The sequence below is a fragment of the Globicephala melas genome, chromosome 8 (genome assembly GCF_963455315.2).
Source record: "Globicephala melas chromosome 8, mGloMel1.2, whole genome shotgun sequence".
Lineage (NCBI taxonomy): Eukaryota > Metazoa > Chordata > Mammalia > Artiodactyla > Delphinidae > Globicephala > Globicephala melas.
Window position 1 is genome coordinate 23,336,823 of NC_083321.1, and position 22,833 is coordinate 23,359,655.

Here is a 22,833-nt window from a genome sequence, read left to right on the forward strand (position 1 = left end):
AAGGTATGGCAACCGAACGACCCGGCTTTGTGGATAAGAGTTCCATTTGAGTCATAAGCTGGGTACAGAGTTGATGGAAGATGGCTCCGTCTGCCCCTTCTGGGTCTTGGCCTGAACTTCAAGGAGGCAAATCCAACAGCGTGACAGAGCAGCCCGTCAGGGTGCAACTGTGATGTGTCCACTCACCAGCCCTCTGAAGGCTTACAAGGATCTCCTGGCATCTTCAGCCTCCCTTAGTTTATAGTTACTAAGGTGACAGAGCAATTACCCCTATGCTATTGTAAGATGACACAGCGGCCAAGGTCATAGTCTTTCATATCAGAAAGACTTGGGTCCAAGCCCCAGCTTGGGCTCCTGTGGAATGTTGGGCACACCATGTTTTCTTAACCTTTCAGCCTCATTAGTAAAGTGAAGGCAATACCTGCGTCATGGGGTGCTTTTAAGGTGTCAGTGGGGGAAATGCACCTGCAACACGTAGCAAAGTACCTGACGCTTAGCAAAGTGGCTGGGACTTGATCGATAGTAGGCAATCATCTCAAAGATTAAGTGTATGTAAGGCTACTTAATCATAAAGGGCCTCCCACTCTGACAATTCTTGATTAACTGGTCAGCTATTCACTGTATCACTGGTAGTAGCCACTCAAGACCTCCAGTTAGCAGCCAGAAGCCTAATTGTACGATACATGAGCTCCTGCTCTATATAATACATATGATAGACAGATATATAGATAGGTAGATAGATGATAGATAGGTAGGTAGATAGGAAGGAAGGAAGGAAGAAAGAAAAAAAGAAAGAGAGGAAGGAAGAAGGAAAGAGATAGATGAATGGGTGGATGGATAGACAGATGGATAGACAGACAGACACTATCTATAAAACATTATTCTAGGAAGAAGTATGCCTCAAGTGATACTAACCCACATAATCAAAATGGGTTCCACTGGGATTATGCCTTGTTCATCCTTATATCCACGATGTCTGATACACAGTATGGTGCCCAATAGATGTCTCTTTAGTTTTGTGGGAAACGCATTAGAGTCCAGTGACCTGGGATCTAGAGTTGGACTTCTTACTGAGAAGCTGTCAGTACTTATCAGTAGGGCTTCAGTTTCTTTATCAGAGCAGGAAGAAGTTGGCTTTGGTGGTGTCTAGGTCCCTGGCCAACCTAACGCTCTGCCTCTGGAAGTCTATGTTTCTTTTAAACGTGTTCTCTAAACACTCCAGGAACCCGAGTGGCTCCCTCCTGCCTGCAGGGTTGCGGCACATCCCTCTGGAATCAAGGCAGTGGTGGTGTGATGGGTGCGTCAAGCAGGCTGGAGTGGCCAGCAAAAAGAAACAATAGACAAGAGTGTTACCAGCATCCTTCCCTCCAATTACAACAGCTAAATGCCTTCCAGCACACAGAGACTACAACCTGCCCCATCCAAGCTGGAGGGAGAGAATGGTTTCAATTAAAGGAAGCATAGCAGGATGGCTGATCTCCTTAGAGAGACTACTCCTAAATTACCACCAACAGCCCCAGCGCTCCCTGCAGTGAATTTCAGCAGCGCGGGCCAATGCAAACCATTCTTTAGTTGTGAGACAATCCTCAAGTGAGGTGCTTCTCAGCAGCTCCCCCCTGCACAACTGGAAGTGGAGACGCCCACCCCCAATTGGCTCCCTGATCGTAGGTGGTCTCGGAGGTCCCACTGCCAACGGGAAGAGCCAAGAGGGAAGTTCCCTTCACCTGTTTTCCCGCAGATAACTCTCGGTAGTACTGAATTGTTTCAAGGTCCTTCATTGTCAAGGAGCCAGAAAAATCCAGATTCTCAGGAAAAGGAGATGCCTTGAATTTTCAAGGCCTCCAGTTCTGGAGATGGAAGGACAGGATGGGTCCCATAAAGCTGAATGGAATGCTGGTGTGATGCGAGAGGGAGAGGATTGAATTCCAGCCCCACCACGTGAGAGCGGAGCTTCTTGGACAAGTTACTTCATCTTTACGCGCCTCAGTTTCTCAGCCTGTAAAATGACTCTAAGGCAATTCAGTCATTTATTTATTCAGTGGATATTTGATATTTGCTGCGTACCGCCAAGAGAGGTTTATGGGAGTTAGATAATAAACTCAAGGGAAACACCAGCGTTGCATTTGGTTCATAACAGGTGCTTAATTTTCCTTCTCCCACGGGAAGATAAAACCCTGGATGACGAGTCACAGCTCTCCCAGATACCAGGGGGACCCCTCGGTTCTAATTTATAATGTATTTACACCACGAACAATCATCTGTGTTTCGATCATCTTCTGTTTCAGCCCAAACAACAGTCTGCAACCACACTCCTATGAAATTAAAAGCAAAATGAGAACCTGACACGAAGGCAAACACTCCTATTAAAAGGTGCAAAAGTTTTAGCCACTTCTGAGGTGTGGCTGGGAGAGGCCAGATGTTCCTTTCTTTAGAGGTGAAAAGAACTGAGCAGTTAGAGACAATTCAAGGTATTTTGGGAGATAAGAGGATTGAACACCCCAATGATTGATGGGTGGGCACTTCATGTACTCAAAAGCTAGTCCCCTCCGCACCTCCACAACCAGGAAATTCTAAGCCCGGGCTTCTGGGGAGGAAGTGGGCTTTGGGAAACTTCAAAATTTCCAGAATGAGAAGAAAGCTACTGCATTAACTTGCCCCTAAGGGTCTTTCTATACTCTGAGACCAGGGAACAGTACTGTAAAGAAATACTTCTACCCAAGAGGGAGGAAAATACCATTTCCTCCTCCAGCCTCACTGCCGACTGCCAGCACCGAGGGCAGGAAGAGGCAGATCCTGCTGAGACAAGCAGCCCAGGAGACTGCCTGTCATCATGCAAGTAAAGACAGGACCCGGAGCGTGTTTCCCCACTCGCTTCCACCAGCTTCTGCAATAGCCAAGCTTCCCGGAACATCCTATGCCGCCTTATCTGCCTGGCAACAGTTGTGCCAGTAAGCACGGGGGTGCCAGTGCTTCGGTGTGCCGTCCCCCCAAATTAAATGAGATCTTATTGGCTAATGTTTTGCCCAGAAATGGAATGAAAATCTTCCAAAGGCAGCTGGAAGCATGTCTCAAGTGCAGCAGGAACAGAGTTTGGGCTGAATGGGGAAGGGAGAGGTCCCAGGTCTGATACAGTGATCTCAATGATTACTGAGGATGCTTTTTGCTCCCTGTCAGTCATTCCCCACACCATCACAGTTGGTCCTGACACAACCCTGCACGTAGGTATTATTACTCCATTTTAAAGATGAGGAAATTGAGGCTCAGGGTGTTAAATCAATTGCTTAAGGCCACAGAACTGATGAGGGACAGGACTCGAACCCAGGTTTAACTCCAGGACCCAGACTGCTTGCTGAGAGCTGGAGATACCAGCCTTCGATCCCCCTCATGCATCCCTGACCCCTGTACTTAGCCCAGAGGCTAAACTATGTAGGACGATGAGTAAACACTCTCTAATCCAGCCTTTAGAGGAAGGTAGAAAACCTGACTTTGACAGACACTATTCCCTGGTGGCCTATTTCTAAATGTCTTCCAGGGGGTCTGGGAAGCTCATTTGGAGAAGAAACTTGAATGTGTCTTCCAAAGGTTTTAACAATGCAAACAATGCAGAATACAGAAGTAGCCGCTGACGTTAGCCTTCCAAACAATACAAAGAACAGGAAGCTCAAAGAGATGATAGGGTACCTTTCCTCTACCCTGAGAAACAGTCCTTAAGGAAGGCTGGAGATTACCTGATGATACTTATTTGAAAGGAAAGAGAGCTGCCCCAAACATGTTCCAGAAGCGAGCCACAGGGAGCCCCTCCCTCTGCCCCCAGGAAGAAGAGTCTAGAATATCCAAAGCTTGCCTTCCCAAACCTTGCCCCATCTCTTCCAGCCCTCAGCAGAACACGTTTCCTCCTTGTCTTTCACATCCATGAAATACTGCACATATTCAGCCTCTGTTTGGTACCTTTGCAGGAAACCATGGAAGAGACTGTCTCTTAGGTGACGCCAGCCAAGGAAGAGGAATGGAAATTGGGGTGGTGCATAGCCATAAAGGGAGGAGAAAAGATGTGGTCTGCTTGCTGACCCTCATTTGCTTTTTAAGCACCTGCCTCTTTTTCCAATAGATAGATAGACAGATGAAAGATACATGGATACACACACATATAAAGTTGTTTTTTTTAATTGAATTTGGACATCACGGCCTGAATCCACCATGGTAAGCCACGATCCCACAAATCCAACCAAACATTCAAGTGGACACCGGCCTTCAGAAAAGAGAAGACCAATCCCAAGTTTATTCATTCAACAAGGTTTCATTCAGTGCCCCCATGGGCACTGTGCTAGGCACTGGGACCGGGGCATTGAAAAAGGTCAGCAAGGTCACTGTGCCAAAGGAGATTACGGTCCAGAGGAGAAGACAGACACTCAACAAGTCAACAACACAGCACAGTAAACGTTGTAACAGAAGTGCAAGGTGCTGAGCACTTAGTCTAAAGGGAAGCCTTTCCTCCCCAAGGCCTTTGCTGGACCCAAGAGATGCCTCAGAGAACTGAGAACTGAAGGATGGACTGGGAACTAGCAGACCAGGCTCAGCGGGCCTCACAGTCAGGAAATTCACCCTCAAAATAAAGCATAAATCATTTCAGTTTGATAGAATACATTTCCTCAAGCTCTTTCATCATTAGATTTTGAGAAGGAGAGGCCCCCTTCCCATGTAAGAAAAAATCACATTCTTGAGGTCCACATTAAACATCCCCTGGCTTTCTCTTCCCTGGATTCAGTCATTATAAATCCTTTAATGATATTTAAGTGATAAAAAAGAATGGAAAAAAAAATTTAAATCCTGAGTTTCCCTCGGTGCTGTTAGATTCATGAGCTAACTGCATATGGACGCAGGGCACTGGCCCAGAAAACCCACCTGTCCACCTTTGGGCTTATTAAATGTTGAGATGTTGGGCCCTTGAACTCTGGATTCAAAGAAACTATTAGGAAAGAGTTTTCCTGCTTATGAAAGAGCAATTATTAATATAAAATTCAACAGTCAATTCTAGACTCCCTGAAAGCAAGTCAGATCCATTGGGAGCCAACATAGTGTGGTGACGTGGACATCAACTCTGTGGGTGGACAGCTAGGGTTCAAATCCTGAATCTGTACTAATTAGCTCTATGACCCTGGGAAAGTCATTAAACTTCCCTCCTCTACAGGAGTGTAATAATGCTAGCCACGAAGTTAATGTGAGGGCTGGATTAGATAAGGGAGCTGAAAACACTTCACACACATTAAAACACTCCAGGAGTGTAGTTTTTGAAAAGGGAAGCAGGCTCTCTCCTTTGGGGGTCATCAACTCATAATTTACAGGAAGAGATGCTCTCCAAGGTCACAGTAATTCTTTTTAAATGGATCACTACAGACTAGTGGTCCTCAGGCATAATGTAGCTCCAGCAGTGCTGAGATGGGTTGCAATAATGAGTTCCTAATAATAAAGTGCTCAAGTGTGCAAAGATGGACTGTTTCTTATAAATTATAACAGATTTAAGGTTATTCCCTGATATTCTTTTTTTGGAGAGAGAAAAGGATAAAGTTATAGCTATTGTGACTGAGTATAAACCCAGATCATATAAGCCTCAAACTGTAGTGTGTCCCCCATGTGAACTTCGTCTGTGAGGCATGTCTTCTTAGGATAAGGTTGAGGGTGTGGCTTAGAAACACAAGAACTTAGCTTTGCCTTTTTTCTTTTGCCTACATAGAATCTCAAACCACAACTCTACCAGTTGCATAGACTCCCTTTAGGGCCTTACTCGTTATAACAGACACCGTTACCAATGCAATAAAATTCTTCTAATTGCAACCCGATTTTGTTCCAAATCTCAAACTTGTGCTTCAGGGGAGGCGAGGCCCCAACTCCTAGCTCAATTGGGTAGATCATGACTGGTCTAAGTCCAAGCACTGCGGTCAGAGTTCTCCTTGCCAGCGATTGGTTCAGTGTGGGCATTCCAGGCAATGGGACCCCATTCTTCCAAAGAGAAGTCAATTAAGAACTTCTAGAAAAGCCACTCTTCCATTTCTCTAGAAGAGATGTTTATGAATAAGCATCCTTCTGGTGCTGGATAATGATTTTGTTTTTCCATTGGATGCCTGGAACTGTAGGAGTCAATTTGGGACCATGAAGGAGGCTAAACTAAAGAAAGACACTGTGAGGGGCAGAGTGGGAAGCTGGAAGAAAACCGGGTCTTTGATAACAACATTGAGCTTCTGGAATCATCCTACTTCCATACTTCTTGCTATGGGAGATAATGTTTTTGAGGGTTGATTATTCTTTACTTACAGAGATACCCAGCTGACATGAACTGATGTGGGTATACCAAGAAATACGTGACAGATAACAATTACATGGGGGGCTACACATCATGGTTTGATGCATAGATGGGGTGTGGCTTATGTTCAATCATGATAGCTCTAACTCCACCCTGATCTCTCCAACCCAAGAAAGCACATCTGAATAAAAGGGAAAGGACGTTATCATCATCACTGGTTGGGGTGGGGGGGATAAACTTGAACCTGTTCTTGTTTATAAGACACAGTTGTTTATAACTGACCACTTGGATTGCCGGTGCCTATATTCTACCAATTGATAAATAAGTGATGTTTTGTGTTTTTGTTTTTGTTTTTTTCTCACCACATCTTTCTCACTCTCCTGATAGAGTCCACTCTGGTCACCTCCAAGTAGTTAGCCACCAACAAAGGAAATAAAAGAGTGAGGCCCCTGTAGTCAGATGGTTGGACATCTGAATCCCAGGGCTCTTGCCTGATCCTCCTGCCTGGACCCAGGAGATGCACCTGTATGGCTGCTGGAAGTCATCCTATAAACCCCCCACTTCCTACACATCAATAGACCCTGAGCCCGAGCTCTAGCCACCAAAGTGCTTAAAACAAGACCAAGAAACTTCCAATAAAATGGGCCAATAAATTTGACCCTAAACCGAGGCTTAACGCTCAAGATTCCTAAGTAAATTATGAATTTTTCTCCCATGGAAAAATGACACTTTTGGTTTCCCAGAGTTTGGGTTCCTTTTCTCCCCCGACACGTGCTTCTAAAAGCTTGAGTCCGCTTGGAGCTTCCCATGGTTCTCTTCCCACCACTGTCTTTTGCAGGGCAGGTAGGGTAAACTGGCTGCTTTCAGAATCTTGAGGAATAAAACTTGCTTTTCTGGCTCTCTTACTCAGATGACCCACATGAGAGGCAGCTAGACTAGGAGCTGCCTTGGCTAGAGCTGCTATGAGGAGCTTTGACCCCACCCACCAAACTGTCCCCCGGTTCTGAGAGCTGGTGGGGTTGAGAAGTCCAACAGGTAGGCCTCCCAAGGAACCGTGGGGATCCTGGAAACATAGTCACTGCTATCCACTGAGAAGTCTTGAGAAGTCTAGATCAGCTGAGGACTCCCTGTTACCAGCCCTCACGAGCTCCGGCTTCTCCTTCCTAGCTCTGATCACAAGTATAATTAAATAAGGGCATAATTAGTTGTTTACTGTGTCTTCCCAGATAGCTGGTAAGTTCCATCAGAGCAGAAGCTGTGCCTCTCATTTAAAGTTGTATCCCCAGCCCCTGGCAGAGTGCCTGGCACATACTGGTATTCCATAAATATGTGTTAAGTGAACACATGGATCATTTGGAAACCAATGATTGATCAGAGAGGCTGGGTAAGAGCAATGCCAGGTTATGCAGGGCCTTCTGGTTTCCAAAGGCTCATTGAGTCAAAAAGGATCAAAACGAACACCAAATATGGATGTACAAGATACTACACAGGAAACCAGATCCAGGTATAATGAAGACCCCAGCAGAGTGTAAACACCTACACTGTTTCCCATTGGGTCGCCAAAACCCAGGACCATTTTATCTTCCTCTCTGTCACTCCAAGTCTTCTTGCCCTGGTCAGCCACTGTCCTCCTGTTTAGTGCCCTTTCCTCTATCATCTGAAAGTATGAAATGGAAAGAGTACTGGATTGAGGTTCAGAAGCCAGAGTTTTGACTCGAACTGGTTGTATGACCTTGGGCAAGTCACGTGCAGTCTTTGAGACATCCTTCCCTTGTTCGTCCAATAAAACTAGCGGGCTATACAATTTCTAGCACTTTCTCCCATCCTGACATGCCATCATCATGGGCTTTGTGTCACCAGCTCATGAAAACTTCTCACTTAGGGCCCTTTCTCCCTTTCTCCTTTTTTTCCCTCTTTGGATCCATACTTCGACCCAGCTCAGTCTTGCACCTAAGCCCTAGCAAAGCATCTGAAAGCCCTCCTGCCCCTGCCTCCAGCACTCTTATTGAGTTACCCCAGTAAGGGGACTGTGACTCAACTTGGCAGGGTACCCCAGTCCCCTGCAGGCTGGCTGCCTCCGCCTGTCTCTGGAAACGGCAGGACCAAGAACCTGAGCACATCGCAGGGCCCCCTAGATAAGCACTGCCCAGGAGGGGATGGCAGCTCGCAGGAGGTGGGTGTGCATTCTGAAGAATACAGTTTCAAGGACTGGGGTCAACTAGCAACAGGAGACAGAGATAAAGGTGAAAGTGACTTCAGGTAATAATAGAACCTTGTAGTTCTACATCACGTGCTTCTGCCTACCAGTACAAAACACTTTCACACCAGCAGGCAAAGGTGGAGAGGTCTAGGGGAAGCAGACAGATTATTATCCCTGGGTGGGTCGCACACTGTATTGAAGCATTAGACAGATAAATCCAGTAGCCCAAGGTCACACAATTAGGCTTTGACACAGTGGGAATTAGAGCAGAGTGTCCTAATCTCACCCAGGGGCTCTTTCTAGTAGACTCCTGATGGAGCCTTTTGTGTATACCTTGGTTCTACCTTATCTTACCTGCCCAGGTAGTGAGCTTGCTTTTTCCCTTGGGGATGAACAGTGGGAAACTCGAGCAGCCCAGAGTGGGTTGACCAGCCTGAGTTTAGAATCCAGCCTTCTTGACTTGGATTCTACCAGCAGGACCCAGGAAGGCCAGCCTGTGGAATGCTGCTACTGTTTGCATTTGGGAAGCACAGAAGAGCCCCAGTGGCAGCTGAGAATGCAGAGGCTCCAGGGCTGACAAAAGTTGTAATTAACGTGCATATACGATCTTTTCATCTTCAAAGGCTTTAACTCCTATGAGCTAGTTATGCCACCTATCACCCCCATGGCTGAGGAATCATTTTTGTCGTCTCAGTTTGCAGATGGAGAAGCTGATGCGTGAAGGAGCTCTTTGCCAGGAAGTCTGGCCCTGATTCAAAGAGAGGAAATTCCTTGCTCCCAGCATCTTGGGGTAATGGTAAAACAGAGTGTGAATTAATCATAAGAGAAGGCTCAAGGGACCAAACTCCTCTGGGTGAGAGACTGCATTTATACTGTTCTGGAAGGAGGTGGAGTTTATGGTATGGCTAGCTGACTAGATTCAACTCCCAGAGTTACACACAACTATCATAAATGTAGACTAGAAAAGCCTACTGCTCTACTGTGGGGATGTCCATGTGATACAAGGGGATCAAATCCTCCATACTGTGCCCATGGCAGACATCACTAATGGATCACAGCACTCTCTGTGGCTGAGCCAAGGTTTGGCTTCTTAGCACAGCCCCACAGGCAGCCTCTAGCAATCAATGGAAAATGGTACAGGAGCTGAAATCTGTTTGTTATTGCTGCCCTGCCATACAGTCTGTTTGGGATTCTCTTAAATTGCCAAAAGTTGCCAAAGTTTTATCTCAACCAGTGTTGGAGCTGGCCTTTTTCCTGAACTCTGTCTAGCACAGTCTAAAGAGGGTATCGTGAGAACTTCTAAGTCTCTGGGGCAGTATAACTGGATCTCATAGATGTTGCCACTGTTACATGATCACCTGGAATCTGTCCAACCTCATCCCTCACTGCTCTTCAACATGGCATCTCTTATTCAGGTAGATGGAGCCCCCTCCTGACCCCGATCAAGCCGTACTTATTTCTCTGACTTTAAACTTTCAGCTGATCCTTTACACTTCTCTGGGTTGCTCTCTTCTCTCTGTCCATCTTCTTTCCCACGCTCAGTTCATCCTCAAACTTTACTCCTTCCATGAAGCCATCCTATACAACTGCCGCTCAGAGAGGTCTGCTTTCTTGTATAATCAATTACTTCACTTGTTTACTTTTTCTTTCACCAAACGGTAAACTCTCTGAGGACAGAAACTAGATCTTCTACATCCCTCACTTCTTTCCACAAAGGATTCTTTCCAATCACATGATAGTTTTTAGTGCATTGATTGGTGAGTGTATCCCCATTTTACAACTGGGGAAACAGAGGCAACCAATAAAGGAAGAACCTTGCCCACAGTCATCCTGTGACTAAGACAGAGAAATGTTGAGTCTCTGCTGGCCACATGTGGTTCTCACTTCTCCTAGAATGCAGTGTCTGGGGGACTGGCTGGAGATACAGATGACTGAATGGTACCCAGTAATCACCGAGGGCATTGCCTACTACAGGAGAACTAAACCCAGCCTGGTGTTGTATTTCAACTTCTGGTTAGTGGATTCCAGATGGATATGGGCATGCCCAGGAGGGACCGTGATCTCACAAGGATTTTCAGTGACTGACAGAAGGTCAGACCCCCACAGGGCATTTAGTCTCAGACCCACCACTCTCACAAACTCCTAAGTAACACAGTCTTTATAACTTCCTTTTTCTTTTCTTTCTTTTCTTTTTTTTTCCCCACTGAGCAGGAAGAGTTTCTCTGGTCTCATGAAAAAGAAAGAAATACCTTAGTAGGAGTCTGGAAGTTTCTCTGTAGAAGAAGCAACTCACCATCTCAAAGGTCTGCCTTGCCCTGTGCCTTGGTATCTAGATGTTTGTTGGCTTTTGTTTGCCTTTTTTTTTTTTTCAGATTCCCATGGCTGTCCTAGTTACTTTCCCTAGGATACTAGAGCTTGCCCTCTAAGCACTGCTTTGGCTGAATATTAGGGTTCATTTTGCACCAACATGTTGCAGGGTTCCCTTGAGGGAAGCTGAGAAATCCAATGTGTTCATGGAGCTTTGAGAGTGAGGGACACAGTCTTTTCTCTTCTTCAGGGGTTTACTGCTCTGACCTCTTGAAGCAATGTTTTTTCAAAGAATATTGCATCCAGATCCTGTGGCTAATCCCAGGGCTAACTTCCTGCAGTTTTAGCTGTGTGACTGACGCCTGTTGCTAACTTCTCTGGCTTAAACTTCATCTGCTCACCCGCAGGTGGTCGGGAGGATTCGGGGAGGTCCTCTGAGCAAAGCACCTTGGCCTAGGAGTCCTTCTTGCCCATTGGAGTTTAGAGTGTAACTGGGTCCGTATGCTTGTTGTTTCTGGTGTGGATTAATAATTCACTTCTGACATTTAATACAAACCAGGCATCGCTTTTGTGTGCTGGGGGCACTGCGGGGGACTGCATTATAGTTGTGTTATTCTTTCCATTAAGTCTTATGAGGCTTAAGTGTTTGTGGGCCCACAGAACGGTGGGTTTATAGAACACAAGGCCTGGAAAGGACTGCACAGATCAACTAGAATCCTGCTGTCTCATCTCACACATGGAAAACTGGAGGCAAATACGAAGCAAAATGATTGGTTTGGCATCACACAGTGAATCAGTAACAGAGAGGAACTAAAATATCATAGTCATTTCTATCCTTGAGGCACCTTCGGTGTACTAGACACTTAGCTCTAAACACTACGAGCTAAACATTGTTATAGATACTTAATGTGTGCAGTGCTGGAGCTCACGCTGCTCTTAAGGGGCGGGGAGGAGAATCAACCTGTTTTACAGCCCTTCTTCCTTCCACATGGCCCTCCTCCAAAGCCAACCTCCTAACTCCCATACCACCATACGAAATGGCTGGTTTGGTATGGAAGGTCTTTAAACCATTGAAAGAAAGAACTCCTCCCATTTTTCCCTTTTAACTTAGTGACGGAAAAGCCAAATGCTTTTCTCTGAGTGTTCTTGAGAACATGATTTTGAAGCTTGGGGTTCTTTCTACATGAGGCTGGATTTGGAGGGCAGTGCTGGGGCTGAGAGGCAGACAGACTTCTAAGAAATCAAGATCCCTCGGGCTTCCCTGGTGGCGCAGTGGTTGAGAGTCCGCCTGCCGATGCAGGGGACACGGGTTCGTGCCCCGGTCCGGGAAGATCCCACATGCCGTGGAGCGGCTGGGCCCGTGAGCCATGGCCACTGAGCCTGTGCGTCCGGAGCCTGTGCTCCGCAACGGGAGAGGCCACAACAGTGAGAGGCCCGCGTACCGCAAAAAAAAAAAAAAAAAATCAAGATCCCTGGTTTACTGGACAAAACCCAGTGAGCTCTAAACTTCCTCTGCCTTGCCTGACATGTCAAACTCGAAGAAGGATACACTCAAATTAGAGAGCATGCGGAGAAAAGTGATTTCAAGATGTGAGTACATGAGCCACTAGGAAAAAAATAATAAAAAGATTTCTATAGATCAGAAAGATAAAAAAGGATGAAAAAAAATTAGCCGGAACCTATAAAAAATCACAGAAGGGAAATGGTAAAGATGGCTTTGCTAGCCAAATCTAGAAACTTCACTCATTCAGTCAGCCATCCAATATTTATTGAACGTCTACTGTAATTGAGGAACTGACAGCTGGGGACCACATCAATACAAAATTGTACAAAATATACATAAATGCACATAATGCATAAGCTTTCCCCTAAGAAGCTTCTAGGATCACCTGTGAAAGAGAACAGAGCATCATAATACAGCTCAGAGGCATCCCTTGAACTTCTTTTTAGATGGAAATATGCTTGCGGGGTTTTTATGAATTATCAGGGAGAAACAGTTAGTAGACAACAGGAGAAGGTACAAGTCACTTTGGGAAGTCTAGAGGGATGTACCTGACCTCTAAGGTTGACCTTGGGAAGATAACTAGTGCCATCGCAGAGGATCCACTGCAAAGACGAACTTCTGGGCAGGAGATTTCTACAGCAGTATTACTTCTCTCTCCAAACTCTGATTTGCGTCTATGTGACCAACACGCTGGTGGGTACCTGAACCCTTGTCCACCCCTTGCAGGGAAGTGTGGCCCTGAAACTCACTGGTGGCTGCGGGGCTGACTCAGTGACGTCAACTGGTCTCCTGCAGACTGTAAGATGGTACTCGGCTCTGCTGGAATCTGCTTCGTGGACTGGACACATTCAACAATGGCAATATTTGTGACTGGTGTATAGTATTTACGCCATTTAATACTTCTGGAGCCGGGGGCCTGGGCAGAAATGACCTTCTAGGTCAGAGGCAGGAGACCAGGTCCGAGCTGCATGGAATTGTTAATTTCTCCCTAGCATCTCAATTTCCATAATGGTGAACACTTGTGAAGAGGTCTTACCATCCTCACTCTAATATCTTGGTGGGTTCTCTTTGAGAGAGGATGTAGAAAAAGATGCTGCCTAGATCCACTACTGGTATGTGGTTTCTTCTGGAAGGCACTACAGACCCGCTCAAGTGCAAAAAGATGTACTGAACTTGGAACAGATGGGGATCTGTGATGAGTTTCTGCCCCCAGGCCAAAGGCGCAGGTCCCTTCCTGCAGACTGAGTCAGACATTTCCAGGGGGCTTTGCCTCCTTCCTTCCGGGATGGATTGTTTCTCAGACAGGGCACCCAGAGGCAACGCTACCCCCCCACCGTGCCCCCCCCCCCCCGCAAAGGTCACCTGCTGGGCCAAACAGAAGCCAGACCGCTGGTTTGCACTGGAGCTGGGAAGAAGGGTGGCAGCACACTTCTAGCTTTTGCTCGATTCCTGGTGTCCACGGTGAGCATAGACTGATTCCTGACAGCCTTCGCTCTCAGAGGACCCCTTTCTGTCACCAGTTCTAGCTGGCAGAGAGAAGGTCCTGGCATCACGGACCCGTAAGCTGAGGGCAAACATTTTTGCTGCTGTTTGATTGGCTCCTTTCCCAACTTTATCCTGTCATGAGCCAAGGTCCTAGATGATGAAGCAACACATCAGCAACCTCATCGTCCATCAGGTGACAAGTACCGAAGTGATCATGAACAAACAACTCAATTCACCATCCCATCCCTTTGAATCCGAGCCTCTCCCCAACTCCCCCCGCCTCCACCCCATATAGAAGAAAACAGAACTTGTATCCAGGAATTGGAATGAATGAGCTGCTCAGAGCATGAATGCGAAGACATTTCCATTACTTCTTTCTCCTTCATGTTTGCAATTCCAGCCCCCTCCTCTGACATCACGTGTATAAAGGGAGAGCAAAACCAGCTCTGTGGACATTAGGATCCTGCCCACCTCGGATTCCTTAACGGGATTTATGAAGACAACCAGCGTACTAGCAGGTATCACCGTTCGGGTTTCTGGGGCACCCTGACATCTTGATATACGAAGGGAGGCACAGCAATGCAGTGACCAAGAACATGAACCCCAGCTAGACAACCTGGGTTTGAATCATTGCTCCATCGCTTACCAGCTCTGTGGCCTTGAGCAAGTTACTTAAATTCTCTATGCCTCAGTTTTCTCATTGGTACAAGAGGGATAATAATAACACTTCTTCCTAAGGTTAGTGCATGGATTAAACAAGTTACTATAGAGGAAAAATTAGGATGGTGTCGGCATGTGGTCAGTACTCTGTGTTTGCTATTATTAGTAGTAGCGGTGACGGTATCTCAAATACATACAACTAGCTGCAAAGAAACAACCACAAAAGGCACAAGAGCTCTAACTCTCCAGAAAGGTCGAGGGTTAGGAAGATGAACTTTCAGGCACAGCTCAAGGAGACTCGCCATGACACCAGAGCAAAGGCTCAAAATGACTGGTCTACGCGAATTCTCTCTTTCCCTGGAGTTTTGCAATTAATGTTTACTCTCAAAAGCTGAAGACTCGAGAAAGATTTTTCGGGCCTGAGTTTTGCAAATCACCTCCTTGGTGACTCAGCCCTTCCCCACCCACCTGGGGCCTGTCTGTGTACACTTGTTCTTAGGAGGGACACTGGCCTCAGGACACACCCAGGCAGGTGGTGCACCCCAAACTCAGGGAGATCTGGCTTCATCAGGTTCTGTGCCCCCATGACACCCAGCCCCTCGTCCTGTCTTTGACTCCCTGCCCCTACGTTTCACAGGGTGGATGACCCATGGGAAGGCAGGACCTGCCCTGGTTGTGGGCGACTTCCCACGTGGCAAGCTCCGTGGAAAGGAGGCACGGTTTGCCTCCGCAGCAGATGTCAGGCTTCCCGGGAGACCTGTAGCTGCTGCAGGAGACCCACACGGAAGGCAAGGACCTCTGGGAAGTACTTCTGCTGCTCTCCCAGCTGCCACCACCTTCCAGAAGCAGGTGTGGCGTTGGACGGGAGGGTGTGGGCCTCTCACGCAAAGAGTCCAACCTCAGAGCAGCATCTCCAAAATAATTAGAGCTCCAAGCGGGCCATTGCACGGGAGTGTTTTATTTCGAGGCTTCAATTTGGGGATTGGTGTCATCATCCTGCCTGGCTCTCACTCTCTTCTTGGCCCAAGAAGTGAGTCACCCAGTCCTTAGACGGACGTCCCCAGACACAGCAAGCAGCCACCAAAGCCACAAACAGACGGGCGATCTCCCTCCTTGGGCAGACCAAACACGAGCCCTGCGGTGGGCAGCTGGCCGGCCAAACGCCCGTCTCAGCCCTGTCCTGGAGAAGGCGGCCATCACCACTGCTGTCATATACAGACAGATGCATCTGTATCTTAGGTAGGCCGTCAGGCATGCTTTCATATATAGCGTGGATGTAGTAATTTCTATATTCTAGACATTCATTTCAGTTCAACAGTTACTGGTAACAATTACGGGCCAGGACTGGGATCCGGGACCACAGAAATGAATGTGGTTCGATCCCTGATGTCAGGGGGCCGCACAGCACTGCAGAAGAGATATAAGAGAAGATCTGTCTGGTTTGGGGTTTTCCTCCAATGAGAAGCATGAAAGTCATTAGTGCCCGTTGGCCCCAAATACACTTATTTATCTTGATTTGCCTGTGCAGCTTTTAGGCGAATTAACTGGAGACCTATGGGAACCAGATACCTCCTTGTCAGAGGTGAAGCTGGCCACCATCCAGTGACACCAGGGATTCTCAACAGGGGGGCGACTTTAACCAACCCCCCCCATTTGGCCATGTCTGGAGGCAATATTGGTTGTCACACGGGGTTGGTGAGGGGGAGGTTTGCACTACCAGAATCTAGTGTGTGGAAGCACAGAGATGCACAGTCAGCCGTTATCCAGGAAACCCTACACTAGACCATGAACTACTCAGGAGTGAGGAGTGTGTCCTTCTGACCATGAGCTCTCAGGACCTATCCGCTGGGTGCACCAAATAGGCAGTGAGTGCGCGAACGTTCGTTGGATATATTGTCCAGTTAATGAACTTACTCGAGAGGAGGTAAATTCATAGCAGGGTAACAGAAATATACACACCCCTGTCTCACTCCCTCTTCTTCAGATATTCAAATCCTCTCTTGTCCACACTGCCCCCACCCATCACTGATTCCCCAGCCCTCCCAGCTGTGCTTCAGCTTGGCAAGGCTGTTGGCTTTACAACCTAAAATGGCCAGGCTGTCACCTGATGGCGCTGTCTTACGTGTGTAGGACCATAAGGTTCTTGGATAGAAGCCCCACATCTCACACACTAAATGCCCCTGTAGTACCCCACACAGCATGGGACCCACAGAGGACACATTATAAATGCTTAAGGATTGACCAGCAATACCCACATTATGTGTAGACACATGTGTTCAGATGCATATATACCTACGGGCACACCCACGCCTTGTGTGTGTCCACACCTAGCAAGCAAAAACCCTATATGTAGCTTTTCTTGGTACTTCACATATTGGGGTGATCAAAAAATGGAGAGCAGAGGAATACAGATGTTCCTCTCCAAAAGTACACATTTTCTGAACCAAATATCAATTTAATCAGACGCTAGACTGATTCACGAGTTGTAGAAATGTGATTTTCATTTATGCAAAAATCCATGCAAGTTTCTGACTGCTAATCACACAAAGCCATGTACTTATTTGTAGAAAAATGTATAAATATTTAGTCAAAATATACACTAGGTTGCAATTGGTAGAGTATTTGCATATTTGAAATCCTGACACTCCTGGAAAATCTGGAGTGCCCAACAGCTGCGTCCATGCCAAGCCAGACTCCGCAGCCACAAACTTCCCAAACCCTTGCTGGCCAGCTTTGGGGGAGGGCCCTTTTGAAGAAAAATATCAGCTTGCTAAGGGAGTGAGAAGTGGGGTTCCAATTTAAGGTCGGAGGCATCAGCCTCCCCTGGTGATTCTAAAGAACACTTGTGTGCTTCCCATGCAAGAGGGGACACAAAGGAACTTGAGTCAGCTGCTGGCTGTGCAAACCCCCAGAATTTCTCTCTGAGGCAGAAAAGATCCCCTTTGAGAACTGCACTTTGTGTGGTGGCGTGTGCCACCTGCTTCAGTTCATTCTTTCACAAGACCCACTTCCCTTTCAGGCTCTGGGTAGAGTCAGCTAAAAAGGAGGTGCAGGGGAAACACGACGGCAGCCGGTATCTCAGCCCCCATCCCAGCCAGGATGGATGGCTGGGGAGGCCGGCTTCGCTCCCACCACCTCCTCTCCATCAGGGAACCCCCGCCTGGAACCGTCTGACACCCAAGGCCAAACTGAAATTTCACTTGAGTGACCACGTTTCACCTAGAGCCCCACAATGATTTTCCATTCAAGACCCCTGAGTTTTCTAGAGAACCGTGTCAGCCCATGACCGGGGTCCTCGAGACTCTCCCTCACTGGGCACGTATGACCTGCTAAATGCTGAGGGTTTCCATTGAGCATGGGATGAGGGGGCTTCCTGGGTCATTGTACCCAGAATGCTTGCGGGGTCAGGGCCTCTGCAGGGCCCCTTTCTTAATTTCCAGGCAAAAGGCCTTGCCCTGACTTGTCTCTTAGACAAGGAACAGCCTCTCCCTTTTTTCCAAGCCTGCAAGTGAGAGCATGTCTAGAAGGGCAGCTGGACTCTGATAAGGGAATTGAATTATTCTAGAAACAAATAACTAGGTTGGCATCTCTTGACAGCTGTGGCCAGGGCTGGGGAGAGACAGGGCAGAGCAGGGCAGCTAAGAGTCCTCGGCCTGCCAGCGGGAGAGGAAAGCCACTCATACCAGGCCTTCACTGGCCTCACACAATTTCCAAAGTCCTCCAGAGGCAAGGTAATGTCAAAGGAACACAGGCATGGGAGCCTACCATGGGGGATGTTAGAAAACTCCATCCCTCACTAGCTGTGTGTCCTTGAGGAAGTCACGTCCACTCCCTGAGCCTCAGTTTCTTTATCTAGAAAATGGAATGAAGAGAGCGCTAAATGTACATGGAGCTGTCATGAGGCTTATACAGGATAACCTATTCAAAGCCCCTGGCTGAATGCCTAGCCCAGAGTCAGTGCTCAGTAAATGGCATTTCCTGGGGACTTAGGGCCCTACTTCACAGAGGAGCAGAGCGTCAGGCTTTTAAAGCTGGGGTGCTCCTAACTGGGAGGCATCCAGCAACACTCCAGGAGACCCCAGACAGTATAGAGACTCTTCCCCAAGCAGCAACTTTGCTTGATTATAAGAAATATATCATTATTCTTATATTAAACTGGGTATATTGTGGAGGAAAATGCAAAATTGTAATGAGCATTTAAGACAGTATTTCAGGCATGAAACAAATGTTGCTACGTCAGTAGACCACACTCTCCCCACCCCCTGCAGGGATAGAGGTGGAGCTGTTACAGTCCTTGAGGATCAAGGTGTTTCAGAGACCTGAGGTTTGGAAAGCATCCTGCACTAACACTTGGCCTGAGAGAGCGGAAATCACTTTTCTCGCCCTTTTGGGATCTGTTTTCTCCTTGGGAAAAAGAAAGGGTTTTTCTAAATGATCTTTGGAGTCACCATCTCTGGGGTCGACGACAGTGAGTCAGAAAATATTTCTTGAATGAATGGAAGGAGATCTGTCATAAACTAAGAATTTCACGCTGCCAAGCATCCTTTCCTGCGTGGGGCAATTTGGAAAAAGAATGGAAACTTTGCCTACTGGCTGCTAGCCTCAAACACACCTACTTAGCACTGTGCCTTCGCAGGAAGTAAGATGTCCATTGTGTTTTGGGGGCACAACTGAATTCATTGATACTAACTGACCTCAGCAGCGCTGGAGGTTTGCTTCCTTTCTTCTTCACCTGGGAAAACACAGCCAAAGCTCTAACTCCCAGAAAGAGGGGTCTTTAATGCTCAGAGGGATCAGAAGGGTGCCGGCCACCCACAAGCCCCAGAGGTCTCAGACGCACCCCTCTTTCTAAACACCAGGGGCACAATTCCCTAGCAGCGACCTCTCACTCACAGAGAAAAGGAGGCGGAGCGGTATGGAGGGCTCATCGCACTGCCCTCTACCCAGTCCTTCCTCTCTCTTCCTGCCCAGCCCGAGCCCGCTGTTAGGTCACATCTCCTTTCCAAGTCTCAGTTCCTTCCAAACAGCTTTACAAGCACACGAAAGCCCGGGTCCAGGCAGTTACGGCTACTGGCACTTTTCTGTGCTTCCTCCAAGTGACGCTGCCCAAAGGGACCACGGAAACGCAGGGCGGGAATGAGCCCACTGGTCTCGGGGAGAACTTCAAGGGTCAGGACAGTGTCAAATATTGGGGGATGGGACCCTTTAGAAGAATCAGGGCTAAGGGTGGAAGGAGTGGGGAGTCAGAATCCTCAGAATCAAAGCAGAAGATGTCACGGGAAGTAACATACAAATAAACTTCCCTAGAGGCCATGGAGACGCCAGCATGGTCTGTCTTCCCTGAGGCCAAGCTCACGGCTCTCCCTGAAATCTTTCCCGCTTCTCTGCCTTTAAAGGACTCCTCGGAGCTCCAGTTCCCTTTGGAAGCCTCCTCTAAGGCCTCTGGTCCACCACGACCCGACCCTTCCTTCCAAAAACTCCTTTCCGAGTTTGTCCATGCCATACATACAGCCTGCTGGATTCTGACTAAGCAACAGGCTAAGGGGCCTGGTTCACACGAGCACCAATCCTCTTGGCTGTGTGAACACCAGCAAGTCGCTTAACCTCTCTGAGCTTCAGTTTGTTTCCCTCCTATAAAACAGGACTAACAACACAACACGTCTCACTGGGCCCTTGTGAGGGTAAAGTGAGAGAACGCATGTAAAGAAATTAGCACAGTGCCTGGCGCAGCCTAATTGTACAATAAATGGTGGCTACTGCTGCCATTCCTCTTACTACTAATTATTATTATTAATTATTACTTTTTCTGTTTCAGGAATCTAAATCCTAGATCCCCACTTATCTTCAGTCTAAAGCACCCAGGTAGGACTGTGTCTTTTACTTTCTTGGTACCCCCAGAGCCGGGCTTAATAAATACTTGTTGAATGGAATTACCCATAGGTTGAGCTGTCTTAATGACCCAGCTGGTACTTCTTAAAAGAAAAGTTAATTTTGCCGGTGATAAGCAAATCAGCCATGTGATTATCTGTAGATATATAGACAAAGGAATGCTTGGAGTTCAGCCTCACCAGAACCTCTCACACACAGCCACTCCATCCACAGCCACCGAACGGCACAGACCCTGCTGGGATGGGATATTGGCAGCCCGACTCCAGGATCCCTGATGACCCCCCTGGAGCCCAGGGGGCCCCTCCTGCTCTGAGGCTGACAGGCGGAATATAGGAGTCACATTACTGTCTGGATTTCCCCTAACTCACTGGCAGAAGCAGGAGGCTGCAAGGATGGAGCAGCTGGCCCAGTCATTGCCTCTCCTACTCACACTCCTTGCCCCAGGCTGGCACCTCGTGGTGACCCAGAACCTCGCCACAGAGCTAGTTCAAGTTCCCACAAGCATTAAGATCGTTAGTGACCGGAGCCAACTGTAAGAGCTTTGGAACCCAGGCGCAGTGGGGGAGCCGCAGGAAGCCAGGACCCCTTTCTGGAAAGCTCACTGCCACCAGCTTTCACGCATGGCAACTGTGCCCACCTCTACGGTCACCTCGCTAACAGCCCTGTCCCTGCCCCAGCCCCTCCTCTGCCCCAGTCCCTGTCCCTGCCCTGCCCAGTTCTTCGCTGCCCGGCCACTGCCCAGCCAGGCTTCAGGCGCCCTTGGACACAGGAGCCTGTTAGTCCACACACGGGCTGCGCGCACCCAGGAATACAGTTACTTTCTGCCCTGTGCTCCTCCGGCTGCAAAGACCTCACCCACGACTGCGCGCCGGCAGCCTGCCCAGCAAACTTTTCTTCGCTCTTTCTCTTTTCCTTTCAACAAAACGGTGCTTCCCACCGACAGGCTCTCCAAGAGCTTAGCGCAAATCCTCGCCCCGCTCTCCACCAAATCCCAGCCGCTCGCCGCCCATTTGACTCCGGCCCCCCAGGGCCAACTCAGCCCGCGCGGCTGCCGGCTGGGTCCCGGCCACTCGGGCCACTCCCTCCCGCCGCCCCCGCGGGCACTCACCGATCTGCGCCAAACTCAGTTGCACGAGGCAGAGTCCCCAAGCTGCGCGCCACCAGAACGTGTCCATGGCGTCGGAACGGCCGAGAAAGCAAGCGAGTGGGGCCGGAGGGGCCGGGCGCTGGGCGGGGGGCAGCGGAGCACGGGGCGAGCAGGGCGCCCGAACCTGTCGGAGGCTGGGGTCCGGCTGGCAATGAGGGCGCCTCGGAAGTTGGGTGCAGTTTTTATTCGAGGGCTGAGAGAGTGACCTAAGAGGGAGGGAGCGAGGAAGGACACACCCAAGCGAGGGGGCTGTGACTAAGCAGCCGGCAGAAGTTTAAAGACATACCAGCTCTCCTTGGCGCTGCTCCCTCCGCCCCCGCCCCGTTCTCCTCGGAGCCGGTAAAGCGGAGGGGTGCCTGGGCGGGCGCCCGGAGGGCCGCGGTGTCCCCGTGCACCCGGGGCGCACCGGCTTTCCTCTCCCGGCGTCTGGGAGCGCAGCCTCTGGACGCAGGAGGGAATGACTGAGTCCTAAAACCTCGCGCCGTTGGGTTCAGCCTCTGGCCTCTCCTCGCCGCTAGGTTTCTCTTTGACTCTGGCTGGGGAACTCTTCTTTCTGGGTTCCACAGGCAGCTGGATATTCTGGGAGAGGAGCTGGGACAGTGGGAGAGTGGTTTTTCCCCGCCCTTGGTGGGGAGCTTGCGATTCTTCCCGGGGGAGAGAGGAAGAGCTCATTCTTCTTCCCTTGAAAGAGAAGGAAGTCCACATACCTCAGGCGAATTTTTGATTCTTATCAGGTCTGCTTGGAGAAAGCTAATGATAGCCAGCCATGGGGCTGGTATTTGGCTCCACTGACCTATGTGTCATCTTCCAGTCCCAGGCTGGCATCTGGATCCATCCACCCATTTTTCCACCCTCTCACGCACACCCTCATTCATCCACCCAAACATCCTTCCATCCACGCATTCGTCTGTCTGCCCGTCTTACCTTACATCCCTCCAGGGCTCACACATCAATCCGTCCTCCTGTCCATCCAGTATGCACTCACATCCATCCAGCCTCTTGTCCATCCATTTATCCAACCACACATCCTTTCATCTGTCCATCCATCCAACCACATATTCTTCCAACGCCCCTCCCATACAACTTCTCATCCATCTTTCTTAAGCTTTTCACATCTCTTTGTAAATCCACATCCATCTATACACTATTCTCTTCTCCATCCATCCACCTACATATCTGTTCATACATGTATTCATCCATCATTCAACCATCTATCATCCACATATCCTTTCATCATTTTATCTGTCCCTTCTTTCTTGCTTCCATGTATACTCCTATCTATGCAAACGTTAATCCACTCCCCCCCCCCCCCCCCCGTCTATCCTACTTGGCAAATCTCAAAA

At 48.5% G+C, this 22,833-nt stretch overlaps 1 protein-coding gene across 9 annotated transcripts in view; it reads right to left on the minus strand.

The window, feature by feature from the left end:
* CD44 (CD44 molecule (IN blood group)) overlaps positions 1-21,675 on the minus strand; it is an 85,943-nt gene extending 64,268 nt beyond the window's left edge. For all 9 annotated transcript variants that reach the window (XM_030864728.3, XM_070046242.1, XM_030864723.3 and 6 more), the window contains exon 1: positions 21,452-21,675. In XM_030864728.3, coding sequence (XP_030720588.1) covers positions 21,452-21,518 — 67 coding nt within the window. In that variant the 5' untranslated portion in view covers positions 21,519-21,675. The remainder of the gene's footprint in view (positions 1-21,451) is intronic.
* Between the last annotated feature and the right edge of the window lie 1,158 nt (positions 21,676-22,833).